Source organism: Ursus maritimus, unplaced genomic scaffold, assembly GCF_017311325.1.
Source record: "Ursus maritimus isolate PB19 unplaced genomic scaffold, ASM1731132v1 scaffold_26, whole genome shotgun sequence".
Classification (NCBI taxonomy): domain Eukaryota; kingdom Metazoa; phylum Chordata; class Mammalia; order Carnivora; family Ursidae; genus Ursus; species Ursus maritimus.
In genome coordinates, this window is record NW_024425119.1 from 11,895,696 (window position 1) to 11,918,808 (window position 23,113).

Below are 23,113 nucleotides of genomic sequence, written 5' to 3' on the forward strand. Positions count from 1 at the left end.
AAACCCAGTTAAGAGAAAAGGAAATAAAATTAGCAAAATTCTTTTATTCTTTTATGTTCCAGGCTGGACAAAAATCTCAACAAATGATGAAAAGTGTGACTCAGAAGAAAGAAACTGGGCTTAATCTGAGACTTGGGAAATGGTCAAATAAGAAATGTTTTTGATGCAATTATGTTCATTTTAATCGAACAATGTTTTATTCAATTTAAATAAATTAATTTTTCATTTATTTATTTATTTCTTAAGTAGGCTCCCTGCCCAATGCAGGGCTTGAACTTATGACCCTGAGATCAGGAGCTGGATGCTCTACCAACTGAGCCAACCAGGTGCCCCAAAGAAATTCATTTTTTAAAAATAAAATTTTAGGTCCTTCATTTTGTTTTTTCAGTTTACAGGTTTCTGCTTCCTATTTTGGCTTTTTAGAACAAACTAGTGGCAAGGAAAGCAACATTTACAATACAACATAAAAACATCACCCAGAATCAAGCCTGTCTCAAATAGTCTTACCTATAAATTGAAATGCGAGTTCTGAATAAGATACTGTTAACAGTTTCACCTGGTTTCTATTTATCTGTAAGGTCGTATCAGGACAATTTGACTAGAAGTCTAGGAAACACCTTAACTAGAAGATAAAAGGCACTGGAGGGATGCCAATAAACACAGCACTCAGCATTTAGAGACTACCAAGCTGTTGACTCGCTGCTGGCCTTTGAAAGAAGATGGAAAGAGTAAGGACATAATACACTAGTACTTCACCTGCTCATACGCTCTAAGACACAAATCAGCAGAAAGGCATAATTTCCCCCTTTCTGTCTTACAAATATATTTCATTTATTTTACCGAGTCATGATTTAGTCCAAGGAATTTTATGAGAAATTTTTCATTCCAGATTGTAAGAAAGTATGTGAAGCAACGGCTAACTTCAGTTTCTCTCCACTTCTCTCGAGTTCTGTGCTCTTAGTCCCCCTGCTATTTACAGCTCTCACAACTCTCTGAAGGTAGGTTTGACTGACAGTCTACGAACGGGTTATTGGATAGCCTTAAGTCAACAGACTATCAATCAAACCTAACTTGAGCAGTAACCTATTTTGAGATCAGTTATTTTGGTGGGTAACTTCTCCTTAGAATACTGCCAAAAAATTAGAGGCTCTAAAAGCCAGCATTTGTGAGTCTCTTTACAAAAATGTATAATGCCCGAAAGAAAAGGATGTGTGATAGGGGCAACATTAGCATTACCAAGACAAGATGCCTATTCTCTCTCAGTGACCATCATCTACTTACGCAGGGCTACATCAAACCCACAACCAGAATATTTCTTTCTTCTAATAAATACTTTGATTATACTAGAGAAGATATGTATTACCTGTAGGACCTATGAGTGGAAGGACTATTCGAAGAATAACCAAATTCCATAGTGTAATGTGATCGCTCTGTGGCTGGGGATGGTGGAGGGTTCAAAATCTAAATGGAAAAATAATTAAATTATTAAAATAACAATAGTCTATGACACATAAAGAACATTAGACTCTTTTATATGCTCTTCCTTCATCTGTCTGTATTCCTTTCCATTACACAATTAGCACAATCTTTCTTTCCCAAAGAACTGATCTCAAATAGTGCTTTAGGAGTGGGGCTCTCCTCTCCCTAAGACACAGTTTCATCACGGCTAAACAGTGCAATGTGGTAAGAAGGAAATCTGTAACTCACTGGTTTAAGTTCAGCACAGCTGAGTTCTGATTGTTTTTTAATTACAAATGTTTAGAGAAACATTACTGACTTAGGAGAAATACCAGATGTGCTTCCTTTTTTGGAGAGGTCACAGAATGTATATCCTAAGCCTCTCAGGAGATAGTATTCAGTAGTTCTACTTTTATCCAAACTATGAAATTACTGCCTAGTGCTTTCAAATATGTTACCACACAGTCAGCTTAAAGATTTAGACTTAAGAGTCCTTGTAAATCCTACCCATGAGCCCTATATGCCTAAATTCCACACTAAAAAACTTTACATTACCATCACTGAGTACCCCCATTTAAGTTAAAAATCTAGGATCCTATTTATCTTAGCAATCAAAGTGAAACAAAAGAAAATAGACTGCTTACTGCAGGGAAGTAAGTGCCTTTGGTGCTTGAAGAACTACTCGATGATGCTCCTGTGACATGAGCTCGGTCGTAAGGGGGTCCACTGCTTCCCCCCATGATACTTAGGGAGCTGATCATTGATTTACCTCGAGACATTCCTAAAATGAAGGAGGATAAATACTGAAGATGAATAAGATCTATAAAAATTATTTCCACGCATAAAATATTTTTACTCAATACTAGGATTACAAATACCAATAGCCAAATAGTTTGATTTTAAAACAATTTATGCCCTCTTTTCCTAATAATAATTGAAAATACGTATGGAGAAGGGAAATGAATGTTCTCTAGAAGTAAACACTTCTACTGAGAGCTGGCCTAGAACAAGGCCAACTAAATAGCTCCCATCCCTTCTGTCCAAGGATAGAAGCAGAGCTCTTCAAAGTAAGTTTTCAACCTTAGAGGATTTGCAGAAGAAAGACTATGGGGAGTGGAGGCTGTGAAGCAGGATAGATTAAACAACAGATTTACTCAAGAGGAAACGAAATCCACTTTTAAGGGCATTAATACAAAGTACAGAAGATTACTTCTTCATCTACTGGACACAAATGTTGTTGGAATCACAACCACCAATGCTAAAGAAGAAATTCTATTATTTTCCACGTGACTTCCCATATTCCACTATCTGAAAATAGGTATAGCAACAAGGAATCATTATCATCAACAGTTTCAAAATCGTATCTGTTTTCTTAGATTTACACCCAGAATAAGTTCTACTTTCTGAGAGCTTTTGCTTGACACTTCCTTCTCCATATTCATTTAAAAAAGGGCTTCTTTTCACTATGGACACCAGAAGACACTGAAAAGAAAGCCATACTTCCCTGGAGCAATTTGGTCTACCCAAGTACACAGAATTTCTGGCTACCTGGCTATGCCTAAACAAACCCTATAAGATAATATAGCCCTCCTGGCTATCACCCAGCTATTTCCAAATCTTTGCTGAAAAGGAATCTTTATTTTATTTTTTTACCACCTTTAATTGCTGGGCTCAGTAGTACTGAGGTCGCCTGGTAGTGCACCTAAAGGACCTGTGGTTTATGACTCTTCACCAAATGTCTAGCTATTCACTTTCAGGAGAGAACATCCAGAAATGCAGTGGATGTAGTACGTGTGATAAATGTAGTCAGTATGTATAAACGTGTGTATTATGTATTTGCTTTATAACCTTTTATAAAAAGAAACAGTGCTAAAAGTAAAGAGAACATTTGTTCTTGAGAATTTTTTAAACCCAAATTTTTTAAAACCAAAGTAGTCTAGTTTGAAATAGACTCTAGGCAATATCCTATTTCCATAATGGAAAGTTGGCCATCCTGCCAGGATCCCAGACTTGATTCTCAATGGATCAGTCTTCACTCACCTGGAAGAGATCCTGACAAAGAACTTGGATGTGGCACATAACCAAGGGGCACAGAAGCTGGTCCATGAACGACATAGTCATTAGTCATGGTTTCCCCATCCCCCTTCATACGTGGACACAACATTCTCTGGCAGATAAAGTATATGGTTCCAGACACAAAAATGGTGACAATTACTCCAATAACGGAACCAACTGTGTTGGTGGCCTGTGGAGCTGGTTCCTCAGTTGGATCTGAAATGAGAATGCAGTACAGTTATATAATGGGAGAAACAACTGTAGACTCAGAATAGTTATTAAAAAGAGGACTTCTGAGTAGAATGTGAGCTGGTGAAGACACTCACAAACATTTTTTTGTTTCTATAAATACATATACACCATACCCCATTGAGTATACAGGTAAATATCATTAGCAATCAAAATGAACTATCTTTAAGTGAATACAGAAATAAAATACATTGAAAAGTATATCTATAAATTGATAAAAACAAAGATGTAAGTGAATCATACATTTAAGCATCATTAAGTTCTAAATACAAAGATAGGGGTCGCCTGGGTGGCGCAGTCTTTAAGCATCTGCCTTCGGCTCAGGGCGTTATCCCAGCGTTCTGGGATTGAGCCCCACATCAGGCTCCTGGGCTAGGAGCCTGCTTCTTCCTCTCCCACTCCCCCTGCTTGTGTTCCCTCTCTCACTGGCTGTCTCTGTCAAATAAATAAAACAAAATCTTTAAAAAAATAATAAAAAAATAAATACAAAGATAAAATTTATCCTACTTCATTTTGTATATCATAAAATAACACGGTTATTATGAGTTTTAGAGAAAATTTTAGGGCCAAAAGGGATAGACCTAGGAAAGTCATCAAATGTTTTACCAGGCATAATGAAGAAGCCAAAAGCAGCTCTGAACTTGATTTTAGGTTTGAAAAGTGACATACAGGCCTGGTGAGATTAGAAGCTAAAGAGAGCATTAGCTCTCAGGCCCAATATGCTGGTGCCTTCAGGGTGAATCTATTGCCTGAGGGCAAGAAATGTAAGGTCTCTGATACTTCAGTACTTACAAAGCCCAGAGCCTGAGAGCAATAGAGGAAGACCCTGCCCATGGCATTCACCTTCCTGAGCTATCTGAGGCTTTAGAAGCAGGGGGCATCAATATTACAGGTAAACAGTAAAAGGGCTCGTCAAGTTTAGAGCATTACTCTTCTATTTAGAAGGAAAAATCCTTCCATTCTGAACAGTCAGATTATATCTCACACTGCAGATCTTTTATATATATATAATTTTTATTTATTTATTTATTTATTTATTTATTTATTTATTTATTTATTGAGAGAGCGTGCGAGAGGCGAGAGTGTGAGTGGGGAAGAGGGGAAGAGAGGGAGGGAGAGGGAGAGAATCTAAAGCTGACTCCCTGCTGAGCACAGAACCCTACAAGAGGCTCAATCTCATGACCCTGAGATCATGACCCGAACTGAAATCAAGACTCAGATGCTTAACCGACTAAGCCACTCGGGCCCCATAAACTGCAGATCTTTTAAAAACCTTCCTTCTGCTTCGTATTACCTTAAATCTCCCACGCCCACAGCTAAACTTGCCCTTTGATAGATTAAACAAACGAGAAAAAAATGCTATCACTAAGTTACAGGGTACACAGGGGTTTCCACCTACATATTCGTCTGTGGACTCTGGGGAACATATTTTCCCTAGTCCTTGTGAGCAGCCATCTATCTTTTTTATTCCTTTCCAGTGCCTTGGCATTGCTTTCCAATGCCAACCTTCAAGAAAGAATAGTTTATACTCACTATCCCCAATTCTTAGTCTCTGGGTCACATCTTAACTCACGGAAATCAGGATTCTACCCTCACGGCCACAGAGAAACCTGTCTGGCAAAGGTCACTAAACTCTTCATCTTACCGACCTCTCCCTCTCCAAACATTCTATACCGATGGCTCCTGTTTTCTTCTCAAAAATGTCTCATCAATATCCTTCCGAGATACCACTCTCTTAGTTTTATTATCTCTGATTATTCTTTTTGTTTCCTTTGTTGGCTTCCTTCTCTTTCATCTCTTAAGTGCAGCTGCTTGCTAGAATTCTATGTCCCGCTATTTTCCTCTACCTAACTCTCTCTGAGAGACTTCATTCACTGCCTCAGCTTTAATTATCTTTAATAAACTGAAGAGGCCAAATCTCTCCCTTGGCTAAAGATCTGTACAGTTGACAACAACTTCCTGAACAGTGTCAACGGGCTATCCCACTGACAGCCTGAATGCAACCTATCTATCCTGCACTCATCTTTACCAGTGTCCAACGTGTTTCGTGGATTCCAGGGATAAAGCAGATCATAAGTAAATGATGGCACCTGTGGCAAATCAAAGGCATTTAAATTAAGTTTTAAAAAAGTAACAGAAAACCTAATCGGCCAAATATTACATCTGCAGCCCAAGATAAGGAAAGATCCTTCAGTTTTCAGTCTCTGCTATACATTCTAGTTAATGACTCCAGTCACTCAGTGAGGTACTTGCAAGTCAACCTAAACTTATCAGCTACATCTAAATGCTTACGAAACCCTTTTTACTGTATTCCTGCAATCTATCCCCTCCTTTCCACCACCACTGCTCTCTTGATTTAGATAATCACCTTCTGTCTGAACTACAATAGCCCCCTAAGTACTTTTAAATTAGAGGCTGCAAGTCAATAGATGGTGAAAACCATTTAGTGGGTTGCAATCAGCATTTTAAGACAGAAACTTCAGAATACAGTCTACATAATATGGTAAGTACTGTGGTATGAACTTTTGTTTCTTTATGTGTATACTCACATCTCTGTATTCCTCTTGATGTGATCAAAAAGTATAAAAGCAATCAATCTAACATTTCCCTGCCTATAATCTTATACTTCCAATCCATCTATTTTTACAGCTTTCACAATTACATAGCCATGCCAGTCCTTTACTTAAGCTTCTCTATGGCTCTCCGTTATTCTGGATGCTGTCTAGGCTCTTTCGAAGAAAAACAAAGTCTTCTATGATCTCACCCTTACATATACTCTCTTGCGGATACCCCTCTTCAGGACATCGCCTGTATTTTGGCAGTCCCAGTTACATACAGCTTCCCAAAGGTGCCTGTTTCACTCTGTTTTTGAATAGCATATTCTCTCTGCTTGGAATGCAATCTCTCCATTTATCTGTACAATTAACACTATTCACTGATCAAAACCCAATCTTAAGTACCATTTTTCTAAGATGTCTTCCTTGATGAACCCCATCTTCATTCCTGAAGATCTGACCACTCTCTTTTTTGATGCTACTTATACAGATCTCTATTATAGCACATTTAATATCACTTATCACACTCCTTTATCAACAGTGTCTACTATGAGCCAGGGTATATATCTTATATACACTGAATTCTTTAATTTTGTCACAACCACTAGGCTAAATATTATCTTCATTTAAAGATAAAGAAACTCAAGTTTAACAACAAATAATTTGCTGGTAAGAGGTGGAGCTAGAATTCAAATCCATCTCTATTTGGCTTCGAAATCTTTTTTCTTACTACTACCTCAACCAGAGAGGACTTTGAGAAACTTGGTTCAGGAACCATGGACCGTCAACACATAGCAGGCATTCAGTAAAAGTCTGCTGAATAAATGAATAGGTTCTAAAAGTCTTAGTAAGGATCTCATTTGAATTTTGTAAAAATACCAGCTTGAAGTTTTCATTATGTATAAAGAGTTTTTAAGTGAATTCTACCTAAATTCTATTAATCAGTTTGACAGGGTAGACCTGACTTATGCTGAATTCCATTCAGAACTAAGTTTATCAGTTTGGGATATATTTTATGTCAGGCCATTGGTCAAGTTATATGAACCTTGAAGAAACTATGAGTTATGTACCGTAGGGTCTTTAGGCATAGGGGTATATGTTGGCCTAAGAATCCTCAGGCTGCATTTTAAGGAAGCTCTTAAAATCACTGAGAAACCGGTGGAAACGTGTCAAGAAAAACATGAGAGATGATAAATATGGGCTAATGTTCAGAATCTCAAGTTTATACCACTGACTGATTTCCACATATCTAAATGGTTTGAGAATTTCTTAACTTTAGTTGTGGCAAAAATAGTATTCATTCTTTTCTGATGCTTTCCTTAATGTTTCTGTGGAGATTTTTGTGCAAAGAAAACTGCTGTTTTTAAGGAATTAGTAAAAGCAAAACATAAAAAATCCTGGTACAAATAACTAGCTTAACATTAATGCTTGTTTCTCTTCTTCTTCTTTCTTTCTGGTTTTTTTTTTTTCCCCCAAGATTTTTATTTATTTATTTTAGGGAGAAAGAGAACGCAAGTAGGGGGAGGGGTAGAGCAAGGGAGGGAGGGAGGGAGAGGGAGAGAGACTGTCACGCAGACTCTGGGCTGAGGAGGAAGCCCCATGGAGGACTTGATCTCATGACCCTGAGATCATGACCTGAGCCAACATCGAGAGTTGGACACTTAACTGATGGAGCCACCCAGGTGCCCCTAATGCTTGTTTCTTCATAAAGAGATGATAATTATAAGTGAAATTCACCCACAAAGAAAGGAAAAAGTATTTTAAAAATTCTCCCGTGAGAGTAATATATAAGGTTTTAGTCCTACTTACAACAATCCAGTTCATCTGACTTGTCACTGCAGTCCACATTATGATCACATTTCTTATGTTTTCCAATGCACTGACCGTTGGAACAGCGGAACTGATCAATTAAACAAAGCACTAGGGAAAAAATGTAAATAGTTTTCTTATTTTTACTAGCACGTAAAGTCAAACTCTGGCAAGAGTCAAAAACCTTCTGGGTATAAATGAAAAACAAATTAGACTTTACAATATAACTTAAAAATTATTCTCTGGGGATTTCTATTGGTAGAGAGAAAAGAACGGGAAAAGAAATCCAGCAGGAAATTTCCTATTTTGTTCTTTACATTAAATTTCATCTTTCACTAATAATTCTGTTAAGAATTCTACATGCATTTTTTTTTAAAGATTTATTTATTTATCTGAGAGAGATTGGTAGGGAGGGGCAGAGGGAGAAGCAGACTCCCCGGTGAGCAGGGAGCCCGACACAGGGCTCAATCCCAGGACCCTGGGATCATGACCTGAGCCAAAGGCAGAGAGCTTAACCGCCTGAGCCACCCAGGTGCCCTCTACATGCATTTCTAGACACTAAAAAAATTCTAGAGAATTTGTTTTTTACCATGTTAAAGGTTAGTGGTGCAAAGAGGAAGATATGAAATTATTTTACATTGTAACAAATAAATCTACTAATTCAGAGTTCAGTGGAAACAAGGACTATTTTTACATACTGAAGGTCTAACTTTTGGGCCTCATCTCTCAATCTGCAAAGCTTATTAAAGTGTATAAACCTTATGCATGGTAAGTGGATTAAAACAACAATTGGAACATGCTACTAGGTTTAAACATAACAGAATCAAATGTACTTGAAAAAAACCCAAATCTACCATTGAGCCAAAGCAATATTCTGAATTTCAAACAACTGAACATTAATGGAAAAAAAAATTACACAACCAGGCCCCAGGAATTTCGGATACCTTCACAGTTCTTCTCATCTGATTTATCCTGGCAGTTTGCATCTCCATTGCATCGGAGGGCACCATCAATACACTGCCCACTGGCACACTGGAACTGGGACTCTGAGCATACAGGACAATTGAGTTCGTCACTGTGGTCTTCGCATTCAGTAAACCCGTCGCAGCGCCAAGCCACAGGGATACAGTCAATTTCTCCCGTGAAACAAGTAAACTGCTGAGGAGAACATGTTGGGGGTTCTTCAAATGAACAAGGGGGAGAGGAGTGACAAAAATACAACAGTCACACAAATGTACAAACACACTTGAGCGAAGGTCACTTAACAATTAACATACGTAAAACACTTTTTAATAGATAAAATCTGTAAACTATCCCATCTAACCAGAGAAGAAATACGATTCTTACACTACTACATTTAAATTTGCTAACTTGCAAAACTCTAAAACAGAAAGAAGTTTTCTCATATATTATAATTCAAGTAGGATTATTTGCAATCCATTATAATCTCACACATAACTGAGGAATAATCATCACTATAATCATCAACCTACAAATATTTTAAAGTTAGCCTAGAATTCATAGTTTTCTAGTGCTGAGGTTCTCAAGGAGTGGTCCAGGAACCCCTGGGGAAGGGGATCTACAAAGTCAAAACTATTTTATAATAATACTGAGATGCCACTTGCCTTTCTCACTACACTTGCCCTGACTCAACAAAAAGTATGGCTGGTAAAAGTCTTGGCACCTTAGCAAACTCAAGGCAGTGGTATCAAACTGTATTAGTAGTAACTGCATTCCACACAGCCACACACTCACAGTTTAGAAAAAAAAAAAAGCCAGTTTTATTTTAAAATATTCTTGACGAATCAGTAAAAATATTAACTATATTAAAATCAACTCTTGGAATACATGTGGTCTCTTCAATAGTGTTTGATAAAATGGGAAGTACGCATAAAGCTCGTGTTGCACACCTGAGAATGATGGTTTCTCATGGGAAAGCACTTTGAGATGTAAGCGCAACCCAAAATGGAACATCATTTTTATTTTACTATTTTATTTTTATTTTTTAAAAGATTTTATTTATTTATTTGACAGAGAGAGAGACAGCCAGCGAGAGAGGAAACACAAGCAGGGGGAGTGGGAGAGGAAGAAGCAGGCTCCCAGCGGAGGAGTCCGATGCGAAGCTCGATCCCAGGACCCCGGGATCACACCCTGAGCCGAACACAGACACTTAACGACTGAGCCACCCAGGCGCCCCACACAATTTTTATTTTAAATTGAAAGAAGAACTACAAATAAACCAGTTATTTACACTTAGGTATTTGGCAAGAAGTTTAAAAAAATGAATTAGTGAGGAGATAGTCCAAGATGGTGGAGGAGTAGGAAACCTCAGTTTCGTCTGGTCCCAGCAGTTCAGTAGATAGCTATCAAATCATCCTGAACACCTGTGAACTCAACCCAAGAGCTAAGAAAAGAATAACTGCAACACTACAAATAGAAAAGGGACCACTTCCTGCAAGGTAGAAGGTGCGGAGAAGTGAATCCCAGGCCAAATATCGGAAGATAAACCAAGGGGGGAGGGAGGCTCTATAAGCTGGCACCCGAAAGTGATAGAGCAGCAGGGCACAAAATCAGAACTTTTAGAAGTCTGCTCTGGTGAGGGATGCATCTGCCTGAAAGGTGCTCAGGTGGCAGGGTGGGGCAGAATCCTAGGTGGGACAGTGTGGTCTCAGGATCCCCGGGGTCACAGGAAGACTGGGGTCCCTGACTGCGGCAGAGTTCCCAGCCATTGGAGTGGGCTCTCAGCGTGGGGCTGCCATATACTACCAACCCAGGCACCGTGGGGTGACTGCTCTCCAAACAGGGGCCCAGTGAGCGGCAGAACCTCAGCAAGACCCCACTCTCTCCCCCCGGGGAGAGCGGCACAGGTGTGCACCACGTAAGTCTGCAGGGTTTGGAACCTTGAAACGGTGTTGTGGGCCTGAGATAGAAATGCTCGGTCACAAGCTGGGTGAGCATGGAGTGCAGTCACAGACTGGGGAGACCAAGTGATTGACTGTTTTTCCCTGAGGGCACACTGAGGAATGGGGCCCCAGCTTTCTGCTCTGGGGCTGGAGATTGGGAGGCCACCATTTTCACTGTCATCCTCTAAAGGGAACAGAAAGACTTTAGGGAACAAAAGTCACATAGAGCAATCCGGAGTCGCTTACTTAGCCTGGTCCCCTGGCAAGGGTGGTACAATTCCGCCTGGGGCAGAGACACCTGAGAATCAATGCAACAGGCCCCTCCCCCAGAAGATCAGCAAAAACAACTGATGAAGACCAAGTTTACCAATCACACAGAAATGCAAAACTACAGTGCTAGGGGAAAATAGTATATAGAATTCATGGTTTTTCCTCCATGATTCCTTAGTCTTTCAATTTTAATTTTTTTTTTTTTTTGGTCTCTTACCTTTTTCAACCAATTTCTTATTTTATCAACTCTTTTTAAAAATCTTTAATTTTCATTTTTACAATTAAATTCTGTCCTTTCACTGTATTTAATTTGTGTGTGTGTGTATGTATGTGTGTGCGTGTATACGTGTGTGTGTGTGTGTGTGTGTGTGTGTGTGTATACAAAGTTTTTCCTTCTTACAATTTTGGGATGCAGTTTCTTCTAACAAACACACCAAAATACATCCAGAATCTAGTATATGGACCTGTTCTCTTCACCTGTCTGATCATATTCTTTTTTTTTTTTTCTGTTAAAGTCTTTTTAAACTTTTTTTTTTAATTTTTTTTTTTTTTTTTAAAGATTTTATTTATTTATTCGACAGAGATAGAGACAGCCAGCGAGACAGGGAACACAAGCAGGGGGAGTGGGAGAGGAAGAAGCAGGCTCATAGCGGAGGAGCCTGATGTGGGGCTCGATCCCATCACGCCGGGATCACGTCCTGAGCCGAAGGCAGACGCTTAACCGCTGTGCCACCCAGGCGCCCAGTCTTTTTAAACTTTTTATCTTTATAATTACATTCTATCCTTTCAATGTATTTAATTTTATTTTTGTATATATATATATATAATATATATAAGTTTTTCTTTCTTTACAATTTTGAGATGTAATTCCTTCTAACAAACTGACCAAAATACACTCAGGATATAGTGTATTGCTCTGTTCTGTTCAACTTTCTGTTTATAATCTTTCTTGTTTTTTTCTTTTCTTTTTTTTTTTTGTCTTTTAACTTTCATTTTTACAGTTACATTCTATCCTTTAACTGTATTTGATTTTATTTTTGTACATATATATGTTTTTCTTTCCTTACAATTTTGGGATTTAGTTTACTAACAGACCAAAATCTACGCAGGATCCAGTATATTGCTCTGTTTTATCTGTCTGATTATATTCTATTTTTTAAATTTTAATTTTTTTCTCTTTTCCATTTCAGGTCTCTTCTGATTTGTTTACTGTGTATTTCTCTGGGGGTTGTCGCTATCATTTTAGTATTTTGTTCTCTTGTTCAGCTCTTCTTCTCTGGACAGAATGACAAGACAGAAAAACTCACCTCAAAAAAGAGAAGAAAAAAGGTCCCTGCCAGGGACCTAATCAGTATGGACATAAGGAAGATGTCAGAACTAGAGTTCAGAATAATGATTATAAAGATGCTTAGCTGGGCTTGAAAAAAGCATAGAAGACACTAGAGAATCCCTTTCTGGAGAAATAAAAGAACTATAATCAAGTCAAAATTTTAAAAAGGCTACTAATGAGATGCAATAAAAATGGAGGCTCTAACTGCTAGGAGAAATGAGGAAAAAGAGAGAATTAGCGAAACAGAAGACAAAATGATGGAGAATAAAGCTGAAAAAAAAAAAGAGAGAAAAACAACCACTGGATCAAGAGGGGAGAATTCAAGAGATAAATGATACCATAAAGCGAAACAGTATTATAACTGGGATCCCGGAAGAAAAGGAAAGAGAGAGGGGCAGAAGTTGTATTGGAGCAAATTATAGTGGAGAACTTCCCTAATCTGAGGAAGGAAATAGGCATTCAAGTCCAGGAGGTACAGAGAATCCCCTCAAAATGAATAAAAACAGGTCAACACCCCAACATGTAATAGTGAAACTTGCAAATCTCAGACAAAGAGAAAATCCTGAAAGCACCTCTAGACAAGAGGTCCATAACCTATGAGGGTAGAAACATTAGACTGGCAGCAGACCTATCCACAGAGACCTGGAAGGCCAGAAAGGACTGGCATGATATATTCAGGACACTAAATGAGGAAAAATATGCAACTAAGAATACTTTATCCAGCTAGGAGGTTATTCAAAATAGATAAACAGCTTCCAGGACAAACAGAATCTAAAAGAATTTGTAATCACTAAACCAGCCCCACAAAAAATATTAAAAGGGATCCTGTAAGTGAAGAGAGAGCCCAAAAGAAAGATAGACCACAAAGGAACAGAGACAATATACAGAAAGAGTGACTTTACAGGCAATACAATGGCACTAAATTCATATTTTTCAATAGTTATTCTGAATGTAAATGGGCTAAATGCTTCAATCAAAAGACACAGGGTATCAGACAGGAAAAAAAGCAAGACCACTGATATGCTGTCTGCAAGAGACTCATTTTAAGCCCAAAGACACCTCCACATTTAAAGTGAGGGGGTTGAAAACCATTTATCATGCTAATGGACATCAAAAGAAAGCTAGGTGGCAATCCTTATATCAGGCAAATCAGATTTTAAACCAAAGACAACAATAAGAGATGAGGAAGGATACTATATCATAATTAAAGTGTTTATCCTACAAGAAGATCTAACAATTGTAAATATTTATGCCCCTAACATGGGAGCAGCCAATTATACAAACCAATTAATAAAATTAAAGAAACACATTGATAATAACACAATAATAGTAGGGGACTTTAACACCCCCCCCCCCAACAGCACTGCAATGGAAAGATCATCTGCAGAAGATCAACAAGGAAACAAGGGCTTTGAATGACACACTGGACCAAATGGACTTCATAGATATATTCAGAACATTCCAACCTAATGCAACAGAATACACACTCTTCTTCAGTGTACATGGAACATTCTCCAGAACAGATCACATACTGGGTCACAAATGAGGTCTCAAATGGTACCAAAAGACTGGGATCATTCCCTGCATACTTTTGGACCACAATGCTTTGAATCTGGAACTCAATCACAATAGGAAATTTGGAAAGAACTCAAGTACAGGGAGGCTAAAGACATCCTACTAAAGAATGAATGGGTCAAACAGGGAATTCAAGAAGAATTTTAAAAATTCATGGAAACAAAATGAAAAAACACAACTGTTCAAAACCTTTGGAATGCAGCAAAGGTGGTCCTAAGAGGGAAGTATATAGCACTACAAGCCTTTCTCAAGAAAGGTCTCAAATACATAACCCAACCTCACACCTAAAGGAGCTGAAGAAAGAACAGAAAATAAAGCCTAAACCCAGCAGGAGAAGGGAAATAACAAAGCTTAGAGCAGAAATCGATGAAGTAGAAAACAAAAGAACAGTAGAACAGATCAATGAAACTAGGACCTGGTTCTCTGAAAGGCTTAATAAAATTGATAAACCCCTGGCCAGACTTATCACAAAGAAAAGAGAAAGGACCCAAACAAAGAAAATCATGAATGAAAGAGGAGAGATCACAACTAACAGCAAAGAAATACAAACAATTATAAGAACATATTATGAGCAATTATATGCCAACAAACTGGCAATGTGGAAGAAATGGATGCATTCCTAGAGATGTATAAACTACCAAAACTGAAATAGGAAGAAATAGAAAACCTGAACAGACCCATAACCAGCAAAGAAATTGAAGCAGTAATCAAAAATCTCTCAAAAAACAAGAGTCTAAGGCCAGATGGCTTCCCAGGGGAATTCTATCAAACATTTAAAGAAGAATTAACACCTATTTTTCTGAAGCTATTCCAAATAATAAAAATGGAAGGAAAACTTCCAAACTCATTCTATAAGGCCAGCATTGCCTTGATCCCAAAACCAAAGACCCCACCAAAAAGGAGAGTTATAGACCAATATCCTTGATGAATATGGATGCAAAAATTCTCACCAAGATACTAGGCAAAAGGGTCCAACATTAAAAGGATTATTCACCATGACCAAGTGGGATTTATTCCTGGGCTGCAAGGGTGGTTCAACATCCACAAATCAATCAATGTTATACTCTACATTAATAAGAGAAAGGACAAAAACCATATGATCCTCTCTATAGATGCAGAAAAAGCATCTGGCAAAGTGCAGCATCCTTTCTTGATTAAAACTCTTCACAGTGTAGGGACAGAGGGAACATACACCTCAATATCATAAAAGCCCTATAAAAAAAGCCACAGCAAATATCATTCTCAATGGGGAAAAACTGAGAGCTGTTCCCCTAAGGTTGGGAACAAGGCAGGGATGTCCACTATCACCACTGTTGTTCAACACAGTACTGGAAGTCCTAGCCTCAGCAATAAGACCACAAAAAGAAATAAAAGGCAATCAAATTGGCAAAGAAGAAGTCAAGCTCTCACTATTCCCAGATGACGTGATACTCTATTGTGCAAAACCCAAAAGATGCCACCCCTAAACTGCTAAAACTCATACAGGAATTCAGCAGTTTGCAGGATACAAAATCAATGCACAGAAATCAGCTGCATTTCTATACATTAACAATGAGAGAAGAAAGAGAAATAAAGGTGTCAATCCCATTTACAATTGCACCCCAAAACATAAGATACCTAGGAATAAGCCTAACCAAAGAGGCAAAGAATCTGTACTCAGAAAACTACAGAACACTCATGAAAGAAATTGAGGAAGACACAAAGAAATGGAAAAACGTACCATCCTCATGGATTGGAAGAAAAATATTGTCAAAATGTCATACTGCCCAGAGCCATCAACACATTCAATTGCAATCCCTATCAAAATGCCATCAACATTTTTCACAGAGCTACAACAAATAATCCTAAAATTTGGATGGAACCAGAAAAGACCCTGAATAGCCAAAGGAATGTTGAAAAAGAAAACCAAAGCTGGTGGCATCACAGTCCCGGACTTCAAGCTCTATTACAAAGCTGTAATCATCAAGACAATATGGTACTGGCACAAACACAGACACATAGATCAATGGAACAGAATAGAGAACCCAGAAATGGACTCTCAACTCTATGGTCAACTAATCTTTAACAAAGCAGGAAAGAATATCCAATGGAAAAAAGAGAGTCTCTTCAACAAATGGTGTTGGGAAAATTGAACAGCCACATGCAGAACAAAACCGGACCATTTCTTTACACCATACACAAAAATAGACTCAAAATGGATGAAAGACCTAAATGTGAGACAGGAATCCATCCACATCCTAGAGGAGAAGACAGGCAACCTTTCTGACCTTGGCCGCAGCAACTTCATGCTAGACAGGTCTCCAAAGGCAAGGGGAACAAAGGCAAAAATGAACTTTGGGACTTCACCAGATAAAGGAAACAGATGATAAAACTAAAAGACAACCAACAGAATGGGAGAAGATACTTGCTAATGTCTTATCAGATAAAGGGCTAAGTCTCCAAAATCTATAAAGAACTTATCAAACTCACCACCCAATGAACAAATAATCCAATCAAGAAATGGGCAGAAGACATTAACAGACATTTCTCCCAAGACATACAAATGACCAACACACACACACAAAGCACACACAAAGTGCTCAACATCACTCAGCATCAGAGAAATACAAATCAAAACCACAATGAGATACCACCTCACAACAGTCAGAATGGCTAAAATTAACAAGTCGGGAAACAACAGATTTTGGAAAGGATGAGGAGAAAGGGGGACCCTCTTACACTGTTGGTGGGAATGCAAGCTGGTGCGGCCACTCTGGGAAACAGTATGGAGGTTCCTCAATAAGTTAAAAACAGAGCTAGCCTATGACCCAGCAATTGCACTACTGGATATTTTCCCCAAAGATACAAATGTAATGATCTGAAGGGGACCTGCACCCCAATGTTCATAGCAGCAGTGTCTACAACAGCCAAACTATGGAGAGAGCTCAGATGTCCACTGACAGATGAATAAAGAAGATGTGGTGTATATATACACAATGGAATACTACTCGGCCATCAAAAAATTGATATCTTGCCATCTGCAACAACGTGGATGGAACTAGAGGGTATTATGCTAAGCGAAATAAGTCAATCAGAGAAAGACAATTATCATATGATCTCACTCATATGTGGGATTTAAGAAACAAAAACAGAGGATCATAGGGGAATAGAGGGAAAAATAAAACAAGACGAAATCAGAGGAGACAAACCATAAGAGACTCTTAATCATAGGAAACAACCTGAGGGTTGCTGGAGGGGAGGGGGGTGGAAGGATGGAGTAACTGGGTGATGGACATTAAGGAGGGCATGGGATGTAATGAGCACTGGGTATTATAAAAGACTGATGAATCAATGACCTCTACCACTGAAGCTAATAATATATTATATGTTAATTAATTGTATTTATATTAAAAATGAATTAGTGAGCCTGTTACTTCAAGGAAAACAATGGCAAATTGTAACACTGTACTTTTGCAGCATATTATAGCACTGGAGCTTTCAACCAGAAATTATAATTATGGAAAACCTGTATCCAACACTACAAGCTTGACAGAGTACCCCTACTTAAAAGTTTTTCTAACGAGATTGGTGGTGATATAAACATGTGATTTTAGATACTGTCTAACATCTGAAGATCTGGAACTTCTGATTGAAATTCTAGTATTTCCAAATGACCATGGTATAAGGTTACAAAATCATGCCTGGGTAAAATATCCATTCAGAACACAAAATACAACAATGGATTTTAATATAAGAGATTATGAAAAGTTAATATCATTTCAAATTCCACATGGTAACTAAACCTACAGTAAACTACCACTTGGAATACTGGGTGTAGAATTCAAAGTAATATGCATAATTATTTGAAAAGACTATTACTATAGCTCTCCGTTAACCAACTACACTTCTGTATAAGGCTAAATTTCCTTATATATTTCAACTAAAACCACATATTACAACAGATTGAATGCAGAAAAGGACATGAGAATCCCACCCCCACTGAAGAGATTTACAAAAATGTAAAAAAAATGTCACATTTCTCACTAAAATTATTTTGCTTCACACTGGGTGTTATAGGCAAACAATGAATCATGGAACACTACATCAAAAACTAATGATGTACTGTATGGTGACTAACATAATAAAAAATTTAAAAAATTATTTTGCTTCAGAAAATACAGTTAACTTTCTTAACAGGTTTAGTCTGAGTACATGTAAGGGTTTATTATTCTTATTTTTAATACTTTTTTTAAAGTTCTTGGTTTTAATTTCAACTACTAAATATAAATAAACATAATCTATGCAAACAAAAGCTATTTGGGGTCCTCAATAATTTTTAAAAAGGTAAAAGCTGCTGAGGTCACTCTGAGAATTGTCATTCAAGCCCAACTTCTTTGTTTTTGCAAATGAGGAAACTGAGGCTCAGAGAGGCTGTGACTGCCAAAGGTCATGAGCTTCCTATAAACAAGGGATAGTTAAAAATAAAAGGATCGGAAGGACAGTCTCCTTAGTTTTAGCCCATTGCCTTTACTACTATATCACAGGCTCATTGACTTCTTTTAAAAACCTGTTAGTAAATTCACTAGATAATATAACTATTAATATGACTATAGATTGGAAAACCTTTTATCATTTTTTTAAGATTTTATATATTTATTTGAGAGAGAGAGAGTGAGGAGGGAGAAGAAGAGAGAAGAGAGAATCTGAAGCAGACTCTGCCCTGAGCACAGTCTGAAGTGGGGCTCAATCTCACAACCGCAAGATCATGAGCTGAGCAGAAACCAAGAGTTGAACGCTTAACCGACTGAAGCACCCAGGTGCCCCAAACCTTTTATCTTTAAAATAGAGAACACTGCAAATTACAGGTAAACATTTTACATGGGGAATTTGAGATATTACTTAGAGAGGGAATTTGAGGCTATTATGTATTCAGCACTATACCAGATCATGTGAAGAAAAAAAATAGGTAAAATACATGGTCCGTGTTCTTAAAGCGCTTTTAATTTGATTGGGGCTAGGAAGAGACTCATTAGTACAAAACAAAACATCACTCTCAACTGCATGTCAAGCAAACTGTGGTAACAGTGCTACAATTCAGAGAAAGGGGAGAACGAAAACAGCTAGTGACGTTTGTTTAAACATCATGAGATGCTCCTTGAAAAATAAGTAATATATAGGACGGCATGCAAAAAGAAAAAAATCTCTGAAACACCACAAGTACGTCCACTGAGGCAAAACAAAACAGAACATGCAACAGTAATCACCAAACTCTAAATAGCCAAACAAAAATAAACTGAAATACGAAAGGAGATGAGTAGGTAAGGCAGGCTCAAATGAAAACACATCTCGAAGCTCAGGCAGACGAATTAAGATTCTGTATTTCATTTACCTCCACAGTAAAATCAATGTTAAATTACAATTTTTAAAAAAGATTTTATTATTTGACAGAGAGAGAGAGAGCACATGAAGGGGGAGCAGCAGGCAGAGGCTGAGGGAGAAGCAGCTTGCCTGCAGAGCAGGGAGCCCGATGCGGGACTCGATTCCAGCACTCTGGGATCATGACTGAGCTGAAGGCAGATGCTTAACTGACTGAGCCACCCAGGTACCTCCCCACCCAAAATCTTTTTCTTAAAAATATTTTTAAGTAATCTCTACACCCACCATGGGGCTCCAACTCACAACCCCAAGATCAAGAATCACACGCTCCACCTACTGAGCCAGCCTGCCACCCCAACAACAAAAAAATCTTACACACAAACACTGACTGCAGTTTTATTCTATTTTTTAAAGATTTTATTTATTTATTTGAGAGAGAGTGAATCAGAGAGCACAAGCCAGGGGGAGAGGTGGAAGGTGAAGCAGACTCCCCGCTGAGCAGGGAAACCAATGTGGGACCCGATCCCAGGACCCAGAGATCATGACCTGAGCCAAAGGCAGACACTTAACCAACTGAGCCACCGAGGCACCCCTGCAGTTTTATTCTTAAGAACAAAAATACAAAACAATTAAAATGTCCCTCAACAGGAGAATAATCTGTGACATACTTTTACAATGAAACACTACTCAGCAATAAAAAGAAACAAACTACTGATACACTCCTCTATATGGCTGAATCTCAAAAATCTTAAGCATGAGAATCAGACACAAAAAGGATACATACGCCATGATTCCTACATAAAAGTTCAACAACAGGCAAAGCTAAATTTGGGGGATAAAAATCAGAATAGTGTTTGCTTCTGGAAGAGGAGGGGCTATGAGAAGAACACCACGGTACTTTTCTTAATGATGACACTGTATATCTTGATTTTAGTGTTGGTAACACATTTGTTAAAAGGTTCCATTAACTTAATACATATATTTTTTTAAAATTTAATGCACACATTTAAAATCATCACTAAATGTGAAGAAAAAACGCAAAGGTCTTCTAAAAGACATTTTCTAAGTGGAAGATGGTATCTTTGACTCAGTTTTATCTATGTTACCATTACATAATGGTAATTTTTCTAAGATTTGCCTTATTAGAGTAGCAACCTAGGACTTTGATAGGGAAACACTTGCTGTTTTTTTCATTGTGGTAAAATATATGTAACAAAGTTTACTATTTTCTTTTAAAGATTTTATTTATTTATTTGACAGACAGAAAGAGACCACACAGAGGGAGCGGCAGGTAGAGGGAGAGGGAGAAGCAGACTCCCCACAGAGCAGGGAGCCCAATGTGGGGCTCAATCCCAGGACCTTGGGATCATGAGCTGAAGGCAGATGCCCAACCGACTGAGCCACCCAGGCACCCCAAAGTTTACTATTTTAACCACTTTCAAGTATATAGTTCAGTGGCATTAAGTACATTCACATAATTGTGCAACACTTGCTATTTTGGGGGAAGACACTTCAAGTACCACAGCTTAACTTTTACTGTGCACATACTTGATCTTCCCAACTAAACTCTATGCTCTATCTCAAAGATCTTCAAATTTCCTGCAGCCCAAGCAGAGTGCCTCACAGCTATTACTCAATACGTTATTTTTTTAAAGTAAAGTTAGAATAAAATATTCTTATACCATCTTATCAACAAATCCATATTTTGAGCGTATAAACCAATCTTTGTTCCCAGAAATATGTACTTTATGCAGTTATCGCCATAGTAGAAACATCATTAAAAATTTTTTTTCTCTACTTAAGCCAAATTTTGGCTACATTTTTACATGAATTTATGGTCATAATGTTTAACAGCTGTATAAACTCAGTTATTTTACTTAATTTTTCTATCATTAGAAATTAGATGCTTTCAATCGGCAGATTGCCATCGTAGAGAACAGTCTTTCTCCTTCAGGTGAAATAACTTAGAATTACTGCCAAGAGGAGAATTTCTGAATTAAGGGAGTGAATATTATGGTATTTGATGCTACCACACTATGCTTTAACAAAGGAATGTACCAATTGTTATGCTCTCATAAGTGATTGAACCAATTTCACTACCACATTATTAGAGTGATAATAAATTTTTTTTTCTTTTTGCTAGGTAAGTAAGTAAAAACAATAGGGAACTACCAAAAGATGTGAATAAAAGAATGTTCTTTTCACTGGATACATTCCCAGCAATGATATGTAAACTTGGTAGAATCTAGATCTCAGTAGGTGGAGATTACAGGAGGTAGAATTAATTCATTTTGTTACTCTCTATGGTGAAAAAAAGTTACTTTATTATTAGGAAATACATTCATTCACAAGATTAATTTCCTCCCAAATAACGGCAGTTCCACCTTAGTTCTAAGATTAGGTTACATCTGTTACCTATCATGACGGATTCCCTCTCAGAATAACCTAAAAGGCTAAGATCGTACAGATGAATGGAATATAAGTGACTAATCAAGTTAGGAGAAAGAGCAATTTCACTGCCAAATCACAGAATGCTAGATTAAGTCATAGAACATGCTAACTGGCATTTGGACCTGCACAAGAAAATAACATATTTACCTCCACATGATAGCTCGTCTTGAAGCAGAACCAAGTGCATGGGGCAAGAGCACCTTGTAGTACCATCTCCTTTTACAAGACAAATATGTGAACAGCCACCATTATCCTGAGCACAAGGGTGCTGTCCTGAAAAAGAAAAAAAAGAAGAAAGAAAAGGAAGGGAGGGAAAGAGGAAGGGAAGAAAGGACAGCTCAGTCAAAATCAATTATTTATGAATTGCCAAGAAAAACCAAATGTAAAATTACCTTGGACTTTTATTCCACTAACAATATAATTCCTCACTGTGTCCCTACACAATTGCAAGAAAATGAGGACAATAATGCAAAATATTTATATCTAACCACGGCCTTCAAATATTTATATATATATATAAAAAATTGATTATTGAAACTAAAAACATCACTAGGGAGACTGAAGAGACCTGGACTTTATTCTACTTAAAATATAAAAATTCTTCCAAAGATTTTAACTCAGAAATTCTACCTTTCTAAAGGATGATTTTACTCAAAAACTGTAGTTTAATGAAATATGAAAATTAGAGTTGTTGTGTTAGAAGAAAAAACTAAGTTCACATGGATTGCAACCACTCAGAGACAATCAAAATTATTTGCTTAGTCAATTGCAAAATGTAACCGGCAATGTTACAAACGTTTAATTTCCTTAAATTTGGGCTAAATTAAATAAATACAAACTTAGGCAACTTTTCAAAGTCTGTTTTACAAACTGAATTTAATGAAGGTTCTTTGAATTTTCTACTTAGCCTGTGTTATACGCAACCTGACATCTGTCATCAGAATATCGGCATCTAATGTAGCCACCCATTTATTATCTGTGTTCTCAATAACACATCAGCCTGCTTCAGTGTGTGTTGATGAGACTGAGGGAGACAGCTATCTGTAACTGAGCAGATGTGTTATACTACACAGATGTCCTAAAACGGACATCAGTCATATTAC

At 37.7% G+C, this 23,113-nt stretch overlaps 1 protein-coding gene across 2 annotated transcripts in view; it reads right to left on the minus strand.

The window, feature by feature from the left end:
* The window catches only part of LRP6 (LDL receptor related protein 6), a 197,896-nt gene that overhangs the window by 31,269 nt on the left and 143,514 nt on the right, over positions 1 to 23,113 (minus strand). For both annotated transcript variants that reach the window (XM_040642168.1, XM_040642167.1), the window contains exons 17-22: positions 22,158 to 22,283; positions 9,071 to 9,307; positions 8,127 to 8,237; positions 3,499 to 3,729; positions 2,103 to 2,239; positions 1,364 to 1,461 (exon numbers count right to left, since the gene is read on the minus strand). In XM_040642168.1, the coding sequence (XP_040498102.1) occupies positions 1,364 to 1,461; positions 2,103 to 2,239; positions 3,499 to 3,729; positions 8,127 to 8,237; positions 9,071 to 9,307; positions 22,158 to 22,283 (940 nt within the window). The remainder of the gene's footprint in view (positions 1 to 1,363; positions 1,462 to 2,102; positions 2,240 to 3,498; positions 3,730 to 8,126; positions 8,238 to 9,070; positions 9,308 to 22,157; positions 22,284 to 23,113) is intronic.